General features: G+C 46.9%; 2 protein-coding genes across 3 annotated transcripts in view; both read left to right on the top strand.

Annotated features, from left to right (window-relative positions):
- Window positions 1–1093: 1093 nt before the first annotated feature.
- On the top strand, window positions 1094–8154 carry LOC121652938 (zinc transporter ZIP3-like). 2 transcript variants are annotated; one of them, XM_042006092.1, is made up of 3 exons: window positions 1094–1180; window positions 3191–3460; window positions 6214–8154. In XM_042006092.1, exons 2-3 carry the CDS (start codon window positions 3254–3256, stop codon window positions 6958–6960), a joined length of 954 nt encoding a protein of 317 aa, XP_041862026.1. In that variant the 5' UTR covers window positions 1094–1180; window positions 3191–3253; the 3' UTR covers window positions 6961–8154. The 2 variants fall into 2 exon arrangements, with proteins under 2 accessions (XP_041862026.1, XP_041862025.1); XM_042006091.1 differs by lacking the exon at window positions 1094–1180 and adding an exon at window positions 1268–1394.
- Window positions 8155–12772: 4618 nt separating this feature from the next.
- Window positions 12773–24930, top strand: part of slc1a8a (solute carrier family 1 member 8a) — a 38510-nt gene continuing 26352 nt past the window's right edge. Inside the window, exons 1-3 of the mRNA XM_042006181.1 lie at window positions 12773–13024; window positions 21308–21387; window positions 21934–22149. Coding sequence (XP_041862115.1) covers window positions 12773–13024; window positions 21308–21387; window positions 21934–22149 — 548 coding nt within the window. The remainder of the gene's footprint in view (window positions 13025–21307; window positions 21388–21933; window positions 22150–24930) is intronic.

Raw genomic sequence — 24930 nt, 5'->3', positions numbered from 1 at the left:
AGGGATCTGGTTGGTTCAGAAGCTCCTGAATGAATTCTGGTTCTAAACCATTCAGGTCTTTGTAAACTAGCTGCAGGATTTTGAAGTCAGCGTAAAGATCTGAGGACTGGAGTTCTAAATTTTCCTGGTCTTACTGAGGCCTGGAGCAGCAGGGTTCTGGACCTGGAAGGACAGTGTTATAGTAGTCTAGTCCAGTGTTTCTTAGTCCTGGTCCTCAGGACACACGGCCCTGCTTGTGTTAGCGGTTAGAGGTAACCCTGCTTTAACACACCTGACTGTGATGAATGACTCATTAACAGGCTGTAAAGAACCGGTTTAAACTGGATCTTTAGGCTCTTTGTCACAAAGACGCATCATCTGTTCCAGTTTCTTTAGATTCATGTGTGAAACCAGCAAAGATCAGACAGTCTGACAGAAAGCAGGATTTCAGCAGCAACAAGGTGATTCCCAAAGACCTGAACCAGCACCTGAGAGATGCATCTGGACCTTCAGCTGATCCATCTACTGTTGGCTAAAGCCTCATCAGATATGGTCTCCATGGAAACGTGGCTGTCAGGTAGCCGTTCTTAAGGGAGGAAGCAGGAAGAAAAGCCTGAGGTATGTCACCTGACCCAAGAACTGGACTGGAGATCGGAGGAAGCAGGTCTAATGGAGAGAAGGATCCTACCCAGAACCTGGACCTCCACAGGTCTAATGAAGGGATGGATTCTACCCAGAACCCGGACCTCAACAGGTCGAATGAAGGGATGGATCCTACCCAGAACCCAGACCTCCATCATATAGACAGAGACCAGAACAAAAAACGGAAAAATCCTGAGAGTTTTGACAAGTCCTTCAATGATCCCAGGGAGCTATTCCTGAAGACTACTTTAAGGCATGACAGAACTTCTCTGAGGGTTCAGACTGGGATGAAGAATAAAAGTTTTCACTTTAACATCCTTAGAACCGGACCGACTAGGTCTGACTCAGCTACTGGATTTATGTCTACGTTTTGGAGATTTTCCAGCTCATTCCTGCTAATTACACAGAAAAAAGGAAACAAAACCATCTTTATCTGTAAATGAATTCTTGGTTCGTGACGTCACCGGGATATCCACCACTCAGCGTCTGCGGAGCGCCTGACGTAGAAGCGGAAGTATTTTCATACACCTGCTGTGGCGGAGGACGGCAGTTCGGACAGGTAAACCCGGTCTGTGTGTGATGCCTGTGGTGCACCATGATCCTGGTGGTCCGATGTGGTGCTTCATCTTTAGTAACATCGAGCAAAGCAGTGTTTCCGTTTATGTTAGCTTATTTAGCTGGCTAGAGCTAACCGAGGCTAGCGAGCTAACCGCTGTTAGCCGGACAGTCCACCGGAAGTACATAGATGTGTCGGTTTTGTCTCAAACATGAAGGTGATGGTTTGACGGAGCTGAGTTCCTCCACCGGTGATGTTAATATGAAAAACCGCCGGTGTGATAGTTCATGTGGACTCTGGCAGACTTTTAACGACGTTTGTCCTCAGACTGAAGACGATGACGAGATGAGCTCTTACAGATGATGAAATGTCCGCTTGAACCGGAAAATCCAGTTTAAAGCGGTTTAAACTCCCTCTAGATGCCGGTTAATTTAATCAGTTAAGATAAATTGGATCAAGTCTCCAAGTTTCCGGTTGCAGATCAGCTGTTTTGATTTGGTTCCATCAGCTCTCAGCACCTTGACCTCCAGCTGGGAACCAGAATAAAAATCCATTATCAGAGAAGCTCCCGTACCTGCAGTCACCATGACAACCGCTGCCAAAAAGCTGCCCGTTATTTCTTCATAATTCAACTTATAAAAACTATACCATTAGAGTTGGTGGATAGAATAAAATCTGACTTTTATTCAGGTTTAATCCCACTTGGGAAAGCTTCACATTAGTGTAAAACATCCTTTATTAAGGACACCCATGTCAGAATGAACCTAAATGTACTATTACCTGTACAGGTGAACTTTGTTTGACTTCTTGTAAACTTTTGACTAAGTAGTTGTTGCAGAACAGCCTGTCCTCTAACAAGATGATTAACAACTAAAATCCAGAAAAGAGTTTGAAGCGTAAATGGGCTAAGTGTTCTGGTTCAGTGACAGCTTGAATGTAAACAGTCTTCATCATCCTCTTCACATTTAGACATCAGACCCAGACCACACCTGACACATGACTAGTTGTGTATGTTGGGGTTCACCGTCACGATTCAACATAATCGCCCTGTATTCATCATAGATCATCAGTGGAGTATTAACACTTGGGCCAAACGTCGGGTTTCCGCGTTTGAGGCGTGGTTGAAACGCCGGGTTTCCGCGTTTGAGGCGCGGTTGAAACGTCGGGTTTCCGCGTTTGAGGCGCGGTTGAAACGTCGGGTTTCCGCGTTTGAGGCGCGGTTGAAACGTCGGGTTTCCGCGTTTGAGGCGCGGTTGAAACGTCGGGTTACCGCGTTTGAGGCGTGGTTGAAACGTCGGGTTTCCGCGTTTGAGGCGCGGTTGAAACGTCGGGTTTCCGCGTTTGAGGCGTGGTTGAAACGTCGGGTTTCCGCGTTTGAGGCGTGTTTGAAACGTCGGGTTTCCGCGTTTGAGGCGTGTTTGAAACGTCGGGTTTCCGCGTTTGAGGCGTGTTTGAAACGTCGGGTTTCCGCGTTTGAGGCGCGGTTGAAACGCCGGGTTTCCGCGTTTGAGGCGCGGTTGAAACGTCGGGTTTCTGCGTTTGAGGCGCGGTTGAAACGTCGGGTTTCTGCGTTTGAGGCATGGTTGAAACTTCGGGTTTCCGCGTTTGAGGCGTGGTTGAAATGTCGGGTTTTCGCGTTTGAGGCGTGGTTGAAACGTCGGGTTTCCGCGTTTGAGGCGTGTGTGAAACTTCGGGTTTCCGCGTTTGAGGCGTGGTTGAAACTTCGGGTTTCCGCGTTTGAGGCGTGGTTGAAACTTCGGGTTTCCGCGTTTGAGGCGTGGTTGAAACTTCGGGTTTCAGTTTTCGAAGCGCAGGCGAAACGTCATGTTTCCGTTTCTGAGGTCCTGCCATTACACTGGATCTTTTCAGGCTTGTTATCTCTCTGTTCTGTAGTCCGAAGACATCTGCTGCTGCAGAGCTGTGAGGGTGGAGGAACTGAAGCCCAGGTGGCTGTTGTGGGTGGACTGGTTCAAACTAGTTTCCTTCAACAGTCTGTGTTTGTGTCTCCTCCAGTAAAGCCGGCAGAGACGTCCCAGTGGCTCTGCCGCATGACGCCGTCCTGGTTGTAGCATCAGGATGCAGATCCTGGTGGCCAAGCTGCTCGGCCTGCTGGGACTGTTCGGCCTCATGCTGGCCGGGGTTCTGGTCCCCGTGCGCCTCCTGCTGGCTGACAACGAGAAGGCGAGCAGGTACAGACGGGCGCTGTCTCTGTGCAACTCGTTTGGAGGAGGCGTGTTCCTCGCCACATGCTTCAACGCTCTGCTGCCCGCTGTCAGAGACAAGGTGAACTCACACGGCTCAAACCAACATCAAATCCTGAAGTAAATTTAAAGATTCAGTTAAAAATACATAACATGTTTTTAATTTCATAAATTTTCTGTCATTTTAATTCAAGTTTCTGCATTATTAAAAAACCTTTTATGAGGTCATTTATTATTTAACAGCTGACCCAAGTCTCTCTTTTTGTAAAAATTTTGGAAGATATTTTGACAGTTAATCTTCATCTGCATCAAAAAACCTCTAGAGTCCAGACGCCGGTGGAAGTTAAAAAAACTGACCATGTCACAGAAAGGTCTTCCTGGTTGGAAGAGGTGGAAGCTGAAATGGATGAAAGATTAAAGCAGTTGAAACAAATTTTGGTGATTTAAAATCAATAAAATTAGCTGTTTCTCTTTCCTGTCCATAGTGCCATTTTTCCATATATTCCACATATACATATATATATATATATTTATGTACATACATATATATATATATATATATATATATATGTATATATATAAATACTGGTTCTCTGGGTAGGAACATAGATCAACCGGTAAATCGAGCAAATGGTCATGAGCTGTGGGTAGTGACCGAAAGAACAAGATCGCGAATACAAGCGGCCGAAATGAGTTTCCTCCGCAGGGTGGCCGGGCTCTCCCTTAGAGATAGGGTGAGAAGCTCGGTGATCCGGGAGGAGCTCAGAGTAGAGTCGCTGCTCCTCCACATCGAGAGGAGCCAGATGAGGTGGCTCGGGCATCTGGTTAGGATGCCTCCTGGACGCCTCCCTGGTGAGGTGTTCCGGGAACGTCCCACCAGAAAGAGGCCCCGAGGAAGACCTAGGACACACTGGATGGACTACATCTCTCGGCTGGCCTGGGAACGCTTTGGGATCCCTCCTCTGGCCGGGGAGAGGGAAGTCTGGGTTTCCCTGCTTAGGGAGCTGACCCCGCGACCCAACTCCGGATAAGAGATAGAAAATGGATGGATGGAGGGTTCTCTGGGTTCTCCGAACTGGTGACCTGTCCAGGTGTACCTGCCTCTCACCTGTTAATGCCGGGATAAGCTCCAACTTACCCGCAATCGGTAATAAAATCCTAATTCTAAACCATGGAGGCTTTTATACATATATAGCGGAAACCCTGCAGCGACGTCTGTTGTTTCTGGAGCCGTCGCTGTCCAGCAGCTTCCCGGCTGAGAAACCAAGAACTATACAAGTTCTTCTTCCAGGACGCTGCAGCAGTTCGGCTTCACGCACCGTTTCACACATTAGCAAACAGATATAAAAATACCTGTTTCACAGGTGCACCACGGCTAATTCAGTACAGCCCACAACACGAGAGACACTGAGAGAGAGAGAGAGACATGATCACACTGTCTTCTACTGTCTGGAGAGATCTCAGAGTGCAGGTAGGATGAAGATGATGTTGGTGGGGAGAACTCATGTCTCCATACCAGTCCGTTCCCTCAGATCCTCCTCCTCCATCCACCTCATTGTCCCCCCAGCCCGCCTTGTTACCATGGGGAGCAGAGCTTTCAGCTGCTCTGCTCCTCATCTCTGGAACTCCCTCCCCCCAGACCTCCGTAACTCTGATTCTATACAACTGTTCAAATCCAAACTCAAAACACATCTGTTCAAACTGGCATCCTCACTGTAATATTTCACACTGCTTTTATTATTGTTTTATGAATCCTTTTTAATTTATTAATGTATTTATTGATTTGTTTTATTCTTGTGTTTTATCCTGGAAGGTGACCTTGAGTGTCTAGAAAGGCGCCAACAAATAAAATGTATTATTATTATTATTATTATTATATAAAAGATGGGCGGAGCCTCCATGACGTCACCTGTAGGCTTCTGAAGAGCTGAATTGAAGCTTGTTGGGTGTTCCCACTGTCGCCGTCTTGGCAGCGTCACGCATGCCGTCACTCCATGAAAATACAAAAATGGGCAAAGAGGCGGAGCTGAGAGGGGGGCTGTGAGCGTGGAGGTGGATGATTGATGTTTGTCAAACTCCAAGCTGCCTGTAGCTAAGAGCTAACTGAGCTAACTCAGATCTAACGTGAGCTAACTGGCTAACAGAGGTAGGCGGGCTAAAGCTAAAGCGACTATTAGCCAGCTAAAAACCGCGTTTGTGCTGCCCTCTCCCTTCTTACTGCGGATATTGGATACCCGTCAATCAAAAGGACACGCCCCTAATTATGCCGAATTTAAAGATTAAATAACATCCAAACGAATGGACAGATCCAAAGTTTTTTGTACCTGGCTTTAAACATGTTTATTTCTGCTGTGAAGTTGGTCTTTTTAACATGGGAGTCTATGGGGATTTGCTCTGTTTTGGAGCCCCTAGTGGACGAGGGGGGAACTGCAGTTTTTTACACTTCCATATAGGCTTCACATTTCACCGCCGGCGGTCGCTGTTTGGGAGCACCCCGTGTCCCAGATACAAAATTAAACATAGCAGTTAGTGACAAGGAGGGCAGCATTGTGTAATGAACGTAGACCCGGTTCTGGTGTTGTGTACTGAGCGTAGACCCGGTTCTGGCGTTGTGTACTGAGCGTAGACCCGGTTCTGGCGTTGTGTACTGAGCGTAGACCCGGTTCTGGCGTTGTGTACTGAACGTAGACCCGGTTCTGGCGTTGTGTACTGTACGTAGACCCGGTTCTGGCGTTGTGTACTGAACGTAGACCCGGGTCTGGCGTTGTGTACTGAATGTAGACCTGGTTCTGGCATTATGTACTGAACGTAGACCTGGTTCTGGTTCTTCCTCAGGTGGGCGACGTGTTCCAGCGACTCCAGATCAGCAGTAATTATCCTCTGGCAGAGACGATGATGATGGTGGGCTTCTTCCTCACCGTCTTCGTGGAGCAGACTCTCCTGACCTTCCGGAAGGAGAAGCCGTCCTTCATCGACCTGGAGACCTTCAACGCCGGCGGCTCTGAAGCCGGCAGCGACTCTGAGTACGACACGCCCTTCATTGCGTCACCACGGGGCTCTGCTGCCGGAGGCGGACGCCAACCTCACGGACACCATCACGGCCACTTCAGCCCGGCAGAGCTGGCGGGGGCGGGGCCTCTGCGTCTGGCCAGTCTGGTCCTGGCGCTGTCTGCCCACTCGGTGTTCGAGGGTCTGGCGCTTGGCCTGCAGGAGGACCGCGCCAAGCTGGGCAGCCTTTTCCTGGGTGTGGCCGTGCATGAGACACTTGCCGCTGTCGCCCTCGGGGTGAGCGTGGCCAAGGCTTCGCTCAGTATGAAGGATGCAGCCAAGCTGGGCGTCACGGTCAGCCTCATGATCCCACTGGGCTCGGTAGTGGGGATGGGCATCGAGTCGGCGCAGACGCTGGCGGGCGGCGTGGTGTCGGTGCTGCTGCAGGGATTGGCCGCCGGAACCTTCCTGTTCGTCACCTTTTTCGAGATTCTCTCCAGGGAGCTGGAAGACAAACAGGACCGGCTGCTCAAAGTGCTCTTCCTCATCCTCGGCTACGCGGCGCTCGCCGTGCTCGTCTTCATCAAGTGGTGAAAGACAGGATGTGATCAGGAAGAAGAGGAAACGTGGCGCAGCGCCGTGTTTCTATGCTGCTTAGACGGCTATGAAGATAAATTTTTAAGACTAGATAGTTAAACTGGTTCTGACCCGACTGACGGACACGAGGTCCACCAGAGAATCAGGAACCAACATTTTCATCCCACCTGGGTTTTCCTGAGAAGGGAACTGGAGGACTTCGTTTGCTTCTTGAAGATGATGAAAAGCATCTTCGGTTCTTCAGGTTCAAGAGCCAAGAAAAGAAGTCCGGTTCTTCTTGATGTTTAAGGGGTTAAATGACTCCTGGGCGTCTCCAGCCTTTTGGTAGGACGTCCTACATGAGCCATATTCATCTGAGCAGCAGCTTCTACACAAACGCTGCATCAGCACCATAAAGGCAGGACAAAGAAGAGTTCTTGGCCAGTGAAAGAAACTCCGGTCCTCGAGGTATCCTGCAGGTTTTCATTGTTTCCCTGATTTAACACACCTGAATAAAATCAGCTTCTTGTCAACTTCTTCACAATAACCCATTAATTCAGTCAGGTGTGTTGGATCAAGGAAACAATGAAAACCTGCAGGATACCGGCCTCGAGGACCAGAGTTTGACAGCTGTGTGTTAGATGATGGATGAAGTCACGGTGCTATCTCCAGCGTGACCACTAGATGGCAGCCATTGTTACATACTGCTGCTTACACTCAATCCAGAGCTGCACGACTCCAAAAATAAACATGTTGAACAAAAAGTTTGTGCTCTTTGTTTTCAGGAAGAGCTGCAGCAAACCGGTCCATATGTCCCAGACAGAACCAGTAAAGGCATTTTATTGTAAAGGTCCTAAAACCACAACAGACGGACTGAATCCGAGTGGCTTCGTTGGTGTAGGACCGGTACACTCCTGCTGGCTAGCGCCGTGGTTTCCTCAGCAGTGACACCTGCTGTTCAGGATGAGGACTGCAGCGGTTCGAGCGAGCCAGGAGGCGTGTTAAGTTCTGGTGGCGGCCGTCATCGCGCGTTTTCCTGCCACACGGCACTAACCGCTGAGAACCAAACCTGGAACCAGGTTCTGTGGTGGTGCCTGGTTTTTATGTGTTGATGAAGCTGGAAATTCTCTTATCGCTTCTTCTGTTTTTATTTATTATGTTTCCAGAAGTGGATTAATTTTTGTAAAGTGGAATAAATTAAACTGATATTAACAGGTTGTGTGTGTGATTTGGTCGTGTTGGTGTGGTCAAAACAACCTAACTGAGCATCAGATTGAGGAAGAAGGTCACATCCAGTTTTTGTACAGATGGAAGCTTCTGGGTCAACATTCCAGTGAAAGCTGTCGTATCAATGCCAGGCCGGTAAATGCTGCAGCCACAGAAACACCATGAACCGAGTAAACAAAAGATTGGTCAAGGTTCACATGCAGGGAAACGGTGGCTTTTACAGAGTTCTTCACGTTGGGAATCGTTTTAGAAGTTAAGCGATGGTGGACTCCTGGTTGGAGGAACATTAAACACCTGGAGAATCACCTGAACTTGTCCCCTATGGAGCAAACCTTAGACTGAACATGGCATGGTTGCTGGTCTGAGTATTTACTGGGATTTCTACCCACAACCATCCAGAGATGGTCTGAAGAAGAGAAAACATCCAGAGCAGCAGTTGTTTGGACCAGGATGCAGCAGAAGACACACCGGGTGCCTCCTGCCAGCTAAGAACAGGAAACTGAGGCTACAATTCACACACACTCACCAACACTGGACAATAGAAGATGGAGAAACGTTGCTGGTCTGATGAGTCTCCATTTCAGCTCCACATTCAGATGCTCGGCTCAGAATCTGCTGGAAACATCATGAAAACATGGATCCATCCTGCCTTGGATCAACGCTTCAGGCTGCTGCTGGTGTAATGGTGGGGGGAGATTTTCTTGGTCCACTTTGGGCCCCTTAGTACCAACGTGGCCTGGTTTAACCAGCACAGCCTACCTGAGTATTGTTGCTGACCATGTCCATCCCTTTATGACCACAGTGGAGCATCTTCTGATGCTACTTCCAGCAGGATAATGCACCATGTCACAAAGCTCAGATCATCTCCACCTGCTTTCTAGAACATGACGATGAGTTCACTGGACTCCAACGGCCTCCACAGCCACCAGATCTCAGTCCAGTAGAGCAGCTTTGGGATGTGGTGGAACGGGAGATTCTCATCATGGATGCAGCCGACAAACCTGCAGCAACTGTGTGATGCTGTCATGTCAATATGGAGAAAACCTCTGAGGAAGGTTTCCTCCACCTGCTTCATCTATCACACCAGGATTAAAGGAGGTTCTGAAGGAGAAGGGGGTCCAACCTGCTGGTTTGTTCACAACTTCTTATTGTGGTCACATGTAAGTAATGTGTAAGGACGTTGTGATGATGTGTAGCCCAAAAGGCAGAAGAACCCAGGATCTAAGGTTCTATGAGTTGGCTCGATCTCCCTAAACCAGAGAACGGATAGAGAGGTGGAAACGGATCTCCAGCGTCATCTCTGCTGAGAACAGATTAAACTGATTGACTTGACTTGCAGCACATCCTGGAGGATTGACAGGTGAGCATACCTGTGCAGACGTCTGCATTCAGAGGTTCAGAAACCGCCGTGTCCTCCAGCTGCAGCTGTCAGCCATCTTTGCCCTCTGGGTTAAACGTGACGTCAGGGCGGCTTCCTGTGGCCTGGTCTCGCTGGCGGACCAGCAGCAGCGAACGTCTGTGATTGGATTAGGACGCATCCACCTGAGTTTGATTGTTGACATAGTTTTAGAGAAAGCTGATAAATCCCAGCGGAAGAACCGGGTCTACGCAGCTCCTGCTTTAATCCCACAGCCGAGGTCGGATATAATGTGATCAATCAGAGCCCGATCAGAACTCAGGATGCTTCCTGTTAGGAGGATTCTCTGACCCTGAGACCAGATTTGGTGTTTTTGTGTCCGAGCAGAACCCCGCTGACTGTTCCACTTATTAAAGGTTAGTGGTTTTCATTTAACCACAACAACAACAACAAAGAGGTCAAGATATCCATTTCATCAGGTCCAGATTCAGTTCTACCCTTTCTTTCAGGGTCTGATATAGGTCTGATGTCCAGGAACTCTATTTCAGGAGAATAAAAAGTAAATAAAGAGATAAATGCCATCATGCTGCTTTCGGTCCGTTTCGCATCAGAACAGGGTTTTCCTTATTTATCTCAGTTTTAAGTTTAACGTGACATTTTCTCCTCTGTTGTTTGATTTCCCACAGCACTTAAACACAGCATCATGAGAGGAGGCCGACTCACCTGGATTCAGGTCACTCACATTCAACCACGTTTCAGATCTAAAAACCACATCTGGATTTATGGTAAATTTACAAGTTTGGAGGTGATTTCAGCAGACAAGTATTTTCTGTCGCAGAGTTCAGGCACAAGGCGACTCAGAGCCTCTCCAGGAAACATCAGATGCACCTGAAAAGGTGCGTCGACCAGGCAGCACCCCGGTACAATCCCAGGAGTCCAGCCGGGAAAGGACACAAGACAACGCTGGAGACAAAGCAGTTTCATGGAAACAGAAGCTCCAGTTTGCTCTGAATTCTGCATCCATCCATCCATCATCCATCCATTCATCCATCCATCCATCCATCCATCCATCATCCATCCATCATCCATCCATCATCCATCCATCCATCATCCATCCATCATCCATCCATCATCCATCCATCCATCATCCATCCATCCATCCATTCATTCATCCATCCATCCATCATCCATCATCCATCCATCATCCATCCATCATCCATCCATCCATCATCCATCCATCCATCCATTCATTCATCCATCCATCCATCATCCATCCATCATCCATCCATCCATCCATCCATCCATCATCCATCCATTCATCCATTCATCCATCCATCCATCCATCCATCCATCATCCATCCATCATCCATCCATCCATCATCCATCCATCCATCCATTCATTCATCCATCCATCCATCATCCATCCATTCATCCATCCATCCATCCATCCATCCATCCATCCATCCATCCATCCATCCATCATCCATCCATCATCCATCCAGTACATCCATCCAGTGCAGACAGTACTATGCTTCCCTATTACTATTATACATATGGAATGAATTTATGGTAGAGAAAAACTACAAAAGACACGATGTTGACGTCTAGCAGTGGGAGGAAGTTTAGCCCCGCCCCCTTAAAACCAAACAGATAATGATGGATGCTGTCTGAGGATCACAAAGACTGGACCAGGTGTTCCAACCACTGATGTGTGACAACTTTCCTGTTGACATGGGGCCATTAGATTGTTGTACTTTTTCATCGATCACATAATTTTATAGAGTGAATTAATATCTTTGTTATGAGAACAATATTGTCCCCACCGTCCCCACCACCCCACCATCCCCACCGTCCCCACCACCCCACCATCCCCACCGTCCCCACCACCCCACCGTCCCCACCGTCGCCACCACCCCGCCACCCCACCATCCCCACCGTCCCCACCACCCCACCGTCCCCACCGTCGCCACCACCCCACCGTCCCCACCACCCCGCCACCCCACCATCCCCACCGTCCCCACCACCCCACCGTCCCCACCACCCCGCCACCCCACCATCCCCACCGTCCCCACCACCCCACCGTCCCCACCGTCGCCACCACCCCGCCACCCCACCATCCCCACCACCCCACCGTCCCCACCTTCCCCATCCACCCCACCGTCCCCACCGTCGCCACCACCCCGCCACCCCACCATCCCCACCACCCCACCGTCCCCACCTTCCCCATCCACCCCACCGTCCCCACCACCCCACCTTCCCCACCACCCCGCCACCCCACCGTCCCCGCCACCCCACCGTCCCGACCGTCCCCACCACCCCACCGTCCCTACCACCCAACCGTGGGCTGGGCGTCTCCGTCTCCTCCTCAGGAGAAGATTACTCATAGCGTTCTTGTCTTTTATCTCTGAGGGAAAACTGATGTCTGATAACTGAATTTGGGTCGTAAACAACAATAAAGTTAAACAAATGTGAAACTTCTGTTCACCCAAAACTAAAATGAATCTCATCTAATGCGCTGTCAGTAATATTTGGTTGTGGTTAGTCGTTAGTTAGATCACCCAGATTATTTCAACGCTGTCGCCCTGCAGCATCCTCTAAATGGAAGGCCCTGCTCAGAGAGTAGATCTATGCTCATTTTTACACCTGAAATGTCCCTCACCACCTGCACGACTCAGGGAGGACTTTCTGCCCCCCTCGCTGGAGCCAGAACTGTAGTAAACCAGTCCCTACTAACCAACACTGTCTCCAGTCTGCATCTGGGTCCTCGTCTGAACTGTTTTAATGAACTTTTTCAGCCGAAGTTACAGAAAAAAAGTTTCATTGGAAGTATAAAACCTCAGATTGTGGCTTGGCTTCAGGAGTATTACCAGCATTTCTTCTAATGTTGACATGAGCTGTGGTTCAGTCCATCAGACTATGTGTGCTTAGCTAGATTAGTTAAATGTTGCTGACCCTGATCAGAGTCCAGCAGCCCTGTCTATCCGACTCTGGTCTGTCTTCACTGGCTTCACCAAACAAGTAAAATGAAAAAACAAAAGGAGCAGATGCTACAACTGAGGGGAGTGAGTTTCCTTCCACGTCTTTAAGCTTCTTAGTGGTGTAAGTCTGCCTGGCCGCCTGCAGCCTCCTGCAGGGCTGCCTCGGCTCTGATCAGTGACCACATAATCCCAGTGTGGAAAAGGTTAGCTCGACGGTGGATCTCAGCGGTGGTCACGGAGCCAGGGCCACCCCACAGTTTTAGAGGGCATGGAGGAGCTTCTGTTACCGAGCAGTGAAGAAGAAGCGCGCTCTGACCAAAGTTCCTTCGTTCCCGGAGATGCTGGGAGGACGATGGGGGAACGACTCAAGTGTTTTTTCCAGGATTTGGTGAAGGGGGAACTGACCAGGAGCGTGAGAGATTTCTGCAAGAAGAATGGGCTGTTGACGCTCTCCGTCGTTTCTGTGATAACTGGTTGCACCCTGGGCTTCATGCTGAGAGGAACTCAGCTGTCTACACAGGTACAATCCCACTGGTTTCCATGCTTCCCTTTCCCCCCTTTCCCCCCTTTCCACTCAGCCTCCAGGAGTCTGGTGGACTTTGAATAACTTTCTTGCTCCTGTCAGGACGGCTCCAGCCTCTGTGTTGGAAATAACCTGCCAGGTTTTAAAGCTCCTGTTTATTTGCTCCAGTAAATTTCTTCCCTTCGGGTTTGTTTCCTTTGCTTGTCCCGTCTGGATTTGTCTGTCAGAGCTTGTGATAATAGTCAGTAAATTTCACATTTTGCCCTGAGTCTTTATGTGGAACTTTCTTTATAAATTTTGTGTTGCTGCTTTACATTTTATTTTATGTATGGCCTGTAATTACAGGTCCAGAATTGACAGTTGACAAGCAACAGATGATTCAGTAACTATCAGCGTTTGTGTAATGGTTGCCAGCCTCTCAGAGCTAATTTCCAAACCACCAAAACTTATTATAGACACCTAGACTGTAACCTCCACCAGGTGCACAATAATCCTAACTTTGGCCCTTAAACTGCATCATACTAATCTGCCAGTCACTCCTCTCAAATATGTTAGCAAAACTCCTTTTCCAGTCAGGATTGTCCCCTGGTGAAAAGTGTAAACTTTGTTGTGGATTTCAGCGACCACGAAAAACAAGCCCGCTAACAAGCTAACAAACTGCTTGCTTAATCTTGTTATAACTCTAATAATGCATTTAGAGTAAAACATTGAAGTTTTAGGCCTTTAGTTGAACAAGCACCTCAAACATTTTTTTTGCTAATTCTCACTGAATTAGCCGCACATCAGGAAGGCTAACACAACTTATTTCCCTTCAAGCTTCATTGGTGCTGTTTTTCATACATTTCATTTCATACATCACAAAGAAATCCATGTCCAGGATCTTTGCAGGATGCGGTCTGTAAATCCTGAACTCCCTATGAGACTGTGTGGAAACCAAGCGGCAACTCCCGGCGGTGAAATGTGAAGCCTATGAGGATAAGCAAAAAACTGCCGTTCCCCCCTCGTCCACTAGGGGCTCCAAAACAGAGCAAATCCCCATAGACTCCCATGTTAAAAAGACCAACTTCACAGCAGAAATAAACATGTTTAAAGCCTGGTACAAAAATCCATTTTAGGATTAATAGGTCAAGTTTACCTTCATGACAACTGAATGGGGGTAATTTTTTTTTTTAACTCATCCGTTTGGATGTTGGGGTGTCCTTTTGATTGACAGATATCCAGTATCCGCAGTAAGAAGGGAGAGTGCAGCACAAACGCTGTTTTTAGCCGACTAACAATGCGGCTTAGCTTTAGCCCGCCTACCTCCGTTAACTCGGTTAGGTCTTAGTTACAGGCAGCTTGGAGTTTGATGGGTGTCACTCATCCACCCCCACCTTTACAGGCCCCCTCTCAGCTCCACCTCTTTGCCCATTTTTGGATTTTCTGGGAATGACAACACGTGTGACGCTGCCAAGATTTCGACAGTGGGAATGCCCAAAAAGCTTTGGTTCAGCTCTTCAGAAACCTACGGGTGACGTCACAGAGGCTCCGTCCATCTTTTATTTACAGTCTATGACGGAAGCTCATCATTACGGTCAAATCTAGATTTAAACCTGAACCATGAAAATGGGCTTTCAAATTCTTTTCTTCCTTGAGTGAAGACAGAGATGATGGGCCAATGTTGCCACCAGAAACTGTCCGGAGCCCAAGCCGACCAACGCCGGGTGGCTGGAGGATGAACAGACTTGAGCCAGGTCTCTGGCGGAAGGCCAGAGGGCTGCACGGGCTGAAGTTGGACCTCCAGAAGACAGGCAGACAGGATCTCTGGAGGCTGAGCAGACGGGATCTCTGACGGACAGCCAGAGTGTTGCTTGGACTGAAGTTGAGCTGCTAGGGGTTGTGCCAACTGGTGCCGGATCTCTGGAAGGTGTGCTAACTGAAGCTGGATCACTGGAAAGTGCGCTTACAGGATTTCTGGAAAGCGCACCAACCGGATCTCTAGAAGACAAACAAACATTAATATAATGTCCGGAGGACGACTGGGAGGTTGCACCGACAGGAACCGAGTCTTTGGAGGGCGACCAGGAGGTCGCACAGACAAGAGCTCTGGGGAGCTCTGTAGCATCCACCTCATGGCGAGACCAGGTACCAGAGGCAGGAGAGGAGCGATATCCTTGGCGCCGTCTACCACAGGCAGCGGAGGAGGAGCGATCTCCTCAGCTGGGTGGACCAGAGGCAATAAAAGCGGAGTGTCCCGGTCAGAGACTTCCTCAGAGCTGGAAACCAGAAGCCGGTGAGGAGCATCTCGCTCAGAGACCCCCTCAGAGACTGGAGCCACAGGCTGGAGAAGAGCGTCTTGACCACAGACTTCATCGGAGACAGAAACCAACAGACAGGGAGGAGCCACAGGCTGGAGAGGAGCATCTCGCTGAGAGACCCCTCAGAAACAGGAACCACCAGAAACACTGGAGACGTGGGCCTGGGAGCTGGTCACGCCGACCTATGAGACTCCTTGACGCAGGAGATCTTCCATCTCAGCCGCAACAGAAAGAGCCGCAACACATTGGCAACGTAGGTGATGATGTACACCACACACACGGAGCCCGACCAATGAGCCCGACCTATGAGCCCGACCAAAGAGCCCGATCTATGAGCCCGATCTATGAGCCCGACCAATGAGCCCGACCTATGAGCCCGACCTATGAGCCCGACCAATGAGCCCGACCTATGAGCCCGACCAATGAGCCCGACCTATGAGCCCGACCAATGAGCCCGACCTATGAGCCCGACCAATGAGCCCGACCAATGAGCCCGACCAATGAGCCCGACCAATGAGCCCGACCTATGAGCCTGACCTATGAGCCCGACCAAGCCCAGCAGCAGTTGGCTGTGCTCAGCGCACAGTAGAAGGCTACTCTAAGCTAAGCTCCAACGCGGAAGGTTTTAGCTACAAAACGAGTGCTCATGTCTGCAATGCAAACATGACTGAACGAGCTTCTACAAGCAAAGAGAAAGCAGACGAAATAGTTGATAAGAGAGGACAGAATAACTCGGTGTTACAGAAGTAGTTTGGCTAAGTGACGCCAACTTAGTAGTACAGGCCGGATATTTGGGTTCCCTTCCAAATTTTTGAATGTGGAAACACTACAAAATGCGACCCGCTCCATCCTGACCCGCCCCGACCAGTTGGTGGAAACAGGGCTTTAGAGGACCGGGAGTGTGGTGGTTCAGACCCGGTCCACAGAGAGAGCTGGAAGCCAGGTTGAAATTACAGGTGTGTCAGGAGAAAATGAGAAATGAGTGAATTTAAAGTGTCAAAATGTTCAGACTTTGGTCTTTACTTGATTTGCTTGGTGCGGTTCTGCGTTCAGATGTCTGTTTAAAGATTGGTTAAAATATTAAACATTACTATGTTTATAATGAAAAAAATTACGTAAATATGGCTCATATCATAAAAAAATATAAGATAAATAAAAAATTACTTAACTACAAACAAGCTTAAGGGGAAGCCTGGAATTGACCCTCTGAACGGAGCTGTGGTCGGTCATGTTGTTCATCTGAGGAGGGACTTGCTGAATTTTAACACCTGATGAGGAACATGTGATTCTCGTCATCACATCTGACTGGGTGTTGGTGTGAGAGTTGTGGCTGCTGCAGGTTAACCTCTAACCTCTTTTGCAGATAAACAGGGAAACTTTCCACCGGCACAACGTCCTCATCCTCATTTACGTGTGAAAGCAATGTCTTTTTTTAGTGACCCGGATAATCTTTTTAAATGTATAACTACAGCTACAGAGGGGCAGCAGAAATGTGAACTATGAATAAATACCAGCAGGCTTTCCTGCCAGAGACATGCTTTATTTGATGGTTTTCCTCATGCAGTCTGTATTTTTCAGGTCTCATGTGGACCTACTTTTTGTGGAGCTGGATCTGGTGGTTCTGATGTGGATAATTGTTAAACATGAAGACTTCAGATAAAGATGCTTCATTAACTGCACATGATGGAGGTTAAATGGAGATAATCAGTCTGTAAAATCTGATGTGGTGTCAAACACGTTTGGATTAAATGTGCCTGTTGAGTCATGAACTCTACCTGCTGTTATAATGGGCTCAAGGATCCAGGTGCAGTGTCACAGGTGCACGGGGATTACACATGTCTATAAATATACATTATGTAGATATATACACATAATAATGAGATTAAGTGAAGTTAAAGACAGAATGATCAGCTGTGCACGAGACACAGCACTTACTAGACGCTGAAGAATCTCCAACCTCTGACCACATTCTGGCCTTTCTATCTATCTATCTATCTATCTATCTATCTATCTATCTATCTATCTATCTATCTATCTATCTATCTATCTATCCATCCATCCATCCATCCATCCATCCATCCATCCATCCATCATCCATCCATCCATCCATCCATCCATCCATCCATCCATCCATCCATCCATCTATCTATCTATCTATCTATCTATCTATCTATCTATCTATCTATCTATCTATCTATCTATCTATCTATCCATCCATCCATCCATCCATCCATCCATCCATCATCCATCCATCCATCCATCCGTCTATCCATCCATCATCCATCCATCCATCCATCCATCCATCCATCCATCTATCTATCTATCTATCTATCTATCTATCTATCTATCTATCTATCTATCTATCTATCTATCTATCCATCCATCCATCCATCCATCCATCCATCCATCCATCCATCTATCCATCCATCATCCATCCATCCATCCATCCATCTATCTATCTATCTATCTATCTATCTATCTATCTATCTATCTATCTATCTATCTATCTATCTATCCATCCATCCATCCATCCATCCATCATCCATCCATCCATCCATCATCCATCCATCCATCCATCCATCCATCCATCCATCATCCATCCATCCATCCATCCATCCATCCATCCATTATCCATCCATCCATCCATCCATCCATCATCCATCCATCCATCCATCATCCATCCATCCATCCATCCATCCATCCATCCATCCATCCATCCATCATCCATCCATCCATCCATCCATCATCCATCCATCCATCCATCCATCCATCCATCCATCCATCCATCTATCTATCTATCTATCCATCCATCATCCATCCATCTATCTATCTATCTATCCATCCAACATCCATCCATCCATCCATCTATCTATCTATCTATCTATCTATCTATCTATCTATCTATCTATCTATCTATCTATCTATCTATCTATCTATCTATCTATCTATCTATCCATCCATCCATCCATCCATCCATCCATCATCCATCCATCCATCCATCCGTCTATCCATCCATCATCCATCCATCCATCCATCCATCTATCTATCTATCTATCTATCTATCTATCTATCTATCTATCTATCTATCTATCTATCTATCTATCCATCCATCCATCCATCCATCCATCCATCATCCATCCATCCATCCATCCATCCATCCATCCATCCATCCATCCATCCATCTATCTATCTATCCATCCATCATCCATCCATCCATCCATCCATCCATCCATCCATCCATCTATCTATCTATCTATCTATCTATCTATCTATCTATCTATCCATCATCCATCCATCCATCTATCTATCTATCTATCTATCTATCTATCTATTTTATAACAGCAGTTCAGTGACAGTTATATTGTCAGTATATAACTGTGTATGTGAACGTCTCAGTTCTCCATCTCAGCCAGGATGTGAAACAGTTTTTGTCCCAGCATCTTGTCTCAGCTTCAGATGAATGATGAAGAAAACGTGTTATTAAAGCCAGCGCAGCGTTGGCAGCTGCAGCTCTGTGATGGATCTCTCTGCAGTCATAGCAGGTCGCTCGGTCTGGCCTGCGAACGTCAGGCCATGCTGCCCTAAAACGTCTGCTTCAGCCCCCAGAAAGATTTTCAGTTATGGCAGGCCTCTGCTGGTTAATTATTAATTAAAGTTAATCACACGGCACCTACCTGCCCAAAGTCAGCTCCTCTTGCTGAGGTAGTTCCTAATTCAGATTTCTAACACAGGTGTGTGTGTTAGTAACAACATGAGTAATAACTTTGTTATTTATACATTAATACATTTAACAAAATGAACATGTTGATTCCCTGAATGAATGTCTTTGTATTAACGCAGTCATGTTGACAGTCTTCATATTTTAGGGTTAGAAGAAGTGGGCGTGGCCACATCGTGATATAAATCTTTGAACTACAGTGAAACCACTGGTGGTGCATCGCTTTATTGAGTCCTGCTAGAAAATTCAGCTACACTTTGGTTCCATATCTTGGTTTAAGTGGAATTATCACAAAAATTTATGCTTCAGTTTCTGCCTTCAGCAGGGGGCTGCAGAGGGGTCCGAGCCCGCTGTCAGGGTGGCACTGGCCCACCCTGGACCCCCCCTAGTACCGCCCCTGGATTAAAGCTGTGATCAGATGTTTGACATGTAAACTCATGTGTTTGTGTGAAGTGAATTTTCCCCACCGGGGTTAAAGATGTTGCTCTGAGACCAGATCAGCTTCTGCTTTTTTAACTTGGATCTGAAATCTGATGCAGGACTGGAAGGTTGACTTAGTCCAACTCAGCAGCCTTTTATATGTTAGTTAAAATAGCGTGGTCGGTCTGAGGAGGTGGAACTGGTCCGTCTCAACCAGAATAAAATCTTTCTGTTCTTGCTATGTCAGTAATTACAGTTTTTTCCAGAGGACACTTAAACCTAAAGCTCATCGATCGTCTATCAGCCGGCCTGGTGAAGGCTGAGATGTGGAGCTAAGCGAGTAGGCCAGAGGCGGTTTACCGGGACCGTTACCGAGGTCATAACGATCAAAAAGTCAGAGTGACGTCTCTTTAAGAGCAGTCAGGCTTTTAACTCCACAGGTAAACAAGGTAAACAGCGAGGTGATGGCGAGTGAGCAGAACCATGTGCTCAGAGCTTCTTCAGCCAGGCGACGAGGACCAGGCCCGAGTCCGGAGTCCTGCAGGAGCTCTAGTTCTAACACCCACACTGGTCTTAAGACAGTGGGGGGGCTCAGGAAAACAGCTGTTAAAACACCATTTGGAATTTTAAAATGTTTGTGTTTATATGTTTTACTCTAGATTTTTCATGTATTTTTTCTATATTATATTATATATTATATATATACAGTTTTTGTTCGTTTTGTTACATTTTTCAGTTGCTTTTTTTTTTCCGTACCTGAAACACGTCACCTGTTAACCTTCTAAAATTATGTGTGACTGTGTGGGAATTAATTTTTGTTTCATTGTTTACAATCTCACTAAAGTTTGCATGAGGTGAAGTGGCCTTGACTTGTCTCATTTTAACATTAAATTGTATATTTAAAGAACTTAAAAGGTGTTCGGGGATGATCACAAACAAATATTAACATTACTCTTCACACTGTTATGAAACTGCTTGTTTTACATCAAGAAATATTTGGTGGCTTCTGCTGAAGCAAACATGGCTCCACAGGTGGGCTGAAAAGTTTGTGAACCCTTGATAAGGTTGGACAGTGTCTTATCTTTTTAAGTTGAGTCAAATTTTTCATTTTCTATTGAATCTGTTGTAGTAATCTGGTCTAGAAAGAATGAAGAGAAAAATAAAAGTGATGTTTAGCTCATCAGGAATCCTGCTGTGCTGAAGCTTTGGATGAGTGGAAGAGAAAAACTGCTGCTTTTAGTTTTCTGTTCATGGCTGTTAAATATAAATTCAATTTGAATTTGAAAAATGGGCTTTTGAGGATTACTCACCCATAGGTGGGTGCATGGATTTGTGGTTTTGCACACAGAGGTGTGAGCGTGTGTGTGCAGTGTATGCTTAGGGGGGGCCGGAGTGAGTGAACGTCTCCTGGTCTGACTTTTTGTCCCAGTCCGGCCCTGGCTCTGATATCCTCCTTAAATCTGTCCTTTTTCGGAGGGTTTGTCCGATGAAAATCTGCTAATCTGGTGCCTTGTTCCATCATTTCCAGGTTAGAGCTCTGGAACTTTATTGGGAGGGGGGAGACATACATAATACTTTTATTATTGTTGCCTTTATTTGATTTATTTTCACTTTCAGACTTTACACATTCATTTAAGTAAATTCTGCCTTAAAATTTCAAGTTTTTTTCAGTTCTTCTTCTTCTTATCGTTGTTGTTGTTATAAGCTCATAAATGTTCATAGAGAAAAATTATTATAGTTAAATTCATCATTTTGTGATTTTGTTTACAGCTTAATCACAATCAGTTACCATGGTGACCAGAACCTATTCTTCATGCTGAACTTGTGCTTTATTTCTCACCGCAGGCCAAGATCTACTTCTCTTTTCCTGGAGAGCTGTTGATGAGGATGCTGAAGATGCTCATCCTTCCTCTCATCACGTCCAGGTAGGTGGAGGTGCTGTCACAGTGGTGGTGACATCTGTGGACATTTACAGTCCAGAATCCTCTAAAAGGACCATTCAGGTTTCATTTTCTTGTGTCTCTCAGGGTCTCTCTAAGAGCTGCTGTAAAAGAAACGATTCATTCATATCGCAGTGAGACACACAGTCTCATCTACAAGAGAAACCAGTTTATCTAGGCCAACATGCATGTCTTTGGATGGAAAAACACGGACATGCATTTTTTTCTATCTGTGTGAAAGATTTTAATATGATGTGTTACAGTCATAATAAAATAATATTCCATTTTAAGTATTTTATCTTCTGTAACGAAGTTGCCTTCATTTAGCAGGTGTATGACATCCAGCAACGTGGCCCAAAACTTGGTTGCATACAAAGACTTCATCCTGTTTGTGTGAAATCTTCTTCACCTGGTTCGACTACGTAGCATTAAGCTGTTAGCATTAGCTATTTGCTATTAGCTGCATGCTAAGCAAGGCTAACCTGTCCGAACACGGCTGGGTTCATGACTACTTTTTTTTTACCTGTGCAGTTTAATGTCAGGTCTGTCTTCAATGGAGTCAAAGGCGTGCTGCCGGATGGGCGTCCTCACTGTGACCTACTACCTGTGGACCACCTTCATGGCCGTGGTGGTCGGCATTGTGCTCGTCGTTATCATCAAACCTGGTGTGGGGACGGAGATGGACAGCAACCGGCTGGGCGGCGGGCCCGTCATGACTTCAGCCGATGCCCTACTTGACCTGATCAGGTGAGATAAAATATTATTCAGCAATTCTAACTCATTATTATTCTGATCATCAGTTGACTGCAGCGAGGACATAGCCTGAATTTTGTCCCTTTTACTGCACCGTACTCCATGGCTCAAGTTCAGTTTGCACGTCTGGAATCTGGAGGATGAGGAATTTTCTGTGCCTGTTATAAGGAAAGACAGCATCAAACAATCCACGACTTACCTCAGCTGACTACAACAAAGCGTAGAGCATAGACCATCGCGCTCCTACACAAACATCAATCCCATTACAGTCCAGGCTCATCAGTGTATTTTTAGTAATCCTGCGGGATAACTAGCAGATTAGTGATTTCTCCTGCTGCACGTTGGCAGAACAAACTTGTGCCAACGAGAAGAAGCTGCACGAGCGGGTTGAACACATCATCATCCTGTTGACCTCTGACCCCTGATGAGGGTCAACTGAGCCAAAGAACCCACCCTCCAGAAAGACCGGAGGCGGAGTCAGAAGCTTTGGGTCCAGAGTTTGACTGTCACATGACAAAAGATGGCAGCTTATGGCCTTTCATTACTGGTGTCATAGCCAATAAGCCGAGTCCGTAGCAGAGGCACTACTTTGGCTCATGCACCAGTGACTGGCTTAGAAAGAACAATAGAGGTTCCTGGAAAGTGCTCATAGCCCATTAAAATGTTGTAGCTGGTCTGAACCAGGTGAATGATCTGAACCAGAGAAGAGCTGCAGTGATGGATTTGTGCTGATCATGAAGCCAGAATTCCAGCCAGAAGCAGTTTAATACCTTTATTAAGGTAATATTTAAAACATTACATTAAACTCTACATGTGGTTGTGTTCAAACGTCCCACATTTACTATCAGTCCCAAAAGAAGACGCAGAATGAAATTCTCTTTGGCCAGAGGCAGAGGATCCAAACAAATCCACAAGACTGGCAAAGAAGGCAAGACTCAGTTTGATTTACTGCGTCAGAATAAATTCAGCTGTAACACAGTAGAAAACAAACATTGAAACGTTCATTCCTGGATTTCTCCTTCCATGGTGCTCCAGATGTTGTGTACTGGTGAAAGGTCTGGACTGCAGGCAGGCCAGTTCAGCAGCCGGACTCTTCTCCTGTGAAGCCATGCTGCTGTTATGGATGCAGGACGTGGTTCAGCATCGTCTTGCTGAAATCTGCAAGGTCTTCCCTGAAAGAGACGTTGTCTGGATGGCAGCAGATGTTGCTCTAAAACCTCCATGTACTTTTCAGCATTGATGGAGCCTCACAGATGTTAGAAGAAGAAGAGATGCTACACCGTGCTGAACATCACCCTGGAACTACTTTTTACACCGTGCTGAACATCACCCTGGAACTACTTTTTACACCGCGCCGAACATCACCCTGGAACTACTTTTTACACCGCGCCGAACATCACCCTGGAACTACTTTTTACACCGCGCCGAACATCACCCTGGAACTACTTTTTACACCGTGCCGAACATCACCCTGGAACTACTTTTTACACCGCGCCGAACATCACCCTGGAACTACTTTTTACACTGTGCCGAACATCACCCTGGAACTACTTTTTACACCGTGCCGAACATCACCCTGGAACTACTTTTTACACCGTGCCGAATATCAACCTGGAACTACTTTTTACACAGTGCCGAACATCACCCTGGAACTACTTTTTACACCGTGCCGAACATCACCCTGGAACTACTTTTTACACCGTGCCGAACATCAACCTGGAACTACTTTTTACACCGTGCCGAACATCACCCTGGAACTACTTTTTACACCGTGCCGAACATCACCCTGGAACTACTTTTTACACCGTGCTGAACATCACCCTGGAACTACTTTTTACACCGGACCGAACATCAGCCTGGAACTACTTTTTACACCGTGCCGAACATCACCCTGGAACTACTTTTTACACCGTGCCGAACATCACCCTGGAACTACTTTTTACACCATGTAGAACATCACCCAGGAACTACTTTTTACACCGTGCCGAACATCACCCTGAAACTAACGTGCCGAACATCACCCTGGAACTACTTTTTACACCGGACCGAACATCACCCTGGAACTACTTTTTACACCGTGCTGAACATCACCCTGGAACTACTTTTTACACCGTGCTGAACATTACCCTGGAACTACTTTTTATACCGTGCCGAACATCACCCTGGAACTAACTTGCCGAACATCACCCTGGAACTACTTTTTACACAGGACCGAACATCACCCTGGAACTACTTTTTACACCGTGCTGAACATCACCCTGGAACTACTTTTTACACCATGCCGAACATCACCCTGGAACTACTTTTTACACCGTGCCGAACATCACCCTGGAACTAACTTGCCGAACATCACCCTGGAACTACTTTTTACACAGGACCGAACATCACCCTGGAACTACTTTTTACACCGTGCTGAACATCACCCTGGAACTACTTTTTACACCATGCCGAACATCACCCTGGAACTACTTTTTACACCGTGCCGAACATCACCCTGGAACTACTTTTTACACCGTGCCGAACATCACCCTGGAACTACTTTTTACACCGTGCCGAACATCACCCTGGAACTACTTTTTACACCGTGCCGAACATCACCCTGGAACTACTTTTTACACCGTGCCGAATGTCACCCTGGAACTACTTTTTACACCGTGCCAAACAACACCCTGGAACTACTTTTTACACCGTGCCGAACATCACCCTGGAACTACTTTTTACACCGTGCCGAACATCACCCTGGAACTAACGTGCCGAACATCACCCTGGAACTAC

The sequence above is a fragment of the Melanotaenia boesemani genome, chromosome 14, assembly GCF_017639745.1.
Source record: "Melanotaenia boesemani isolate fMelBoe1 chromosome 14, fMelBoe1.pri, whole genome shotgun sequence".
Classification (NCBI taxonomy): domain Eukaryota; kingdom Metazoa; phylum Chordata; class Actinopteri; order Atheriniformes; family Melanotaeniidae; genus Melanotaenia; species Melanotaenia boesemani.
The sequence above is the reverse complement of the archived record's forward strand: the minus strand, read 5'-3'. Positions and strand labels throughout refer to the sequence as shown.

Coding starts and splice junctions, on each gene's coding strand:
- LOC121652938 (XM_042006092.1), top strand. CDS start 3,254: ATGCAGATCCTGGTGGCCAAGCTGCTCGGCCTGCTGGGACTGTTCGGC. Junction 3,461..6,213: donor TGCCCGCTGTCAGAGACAAG/GTGAACTCACAC, acceptor GTTCTTCCTCAG/GTGGGCGACGTGTTCCAGCG.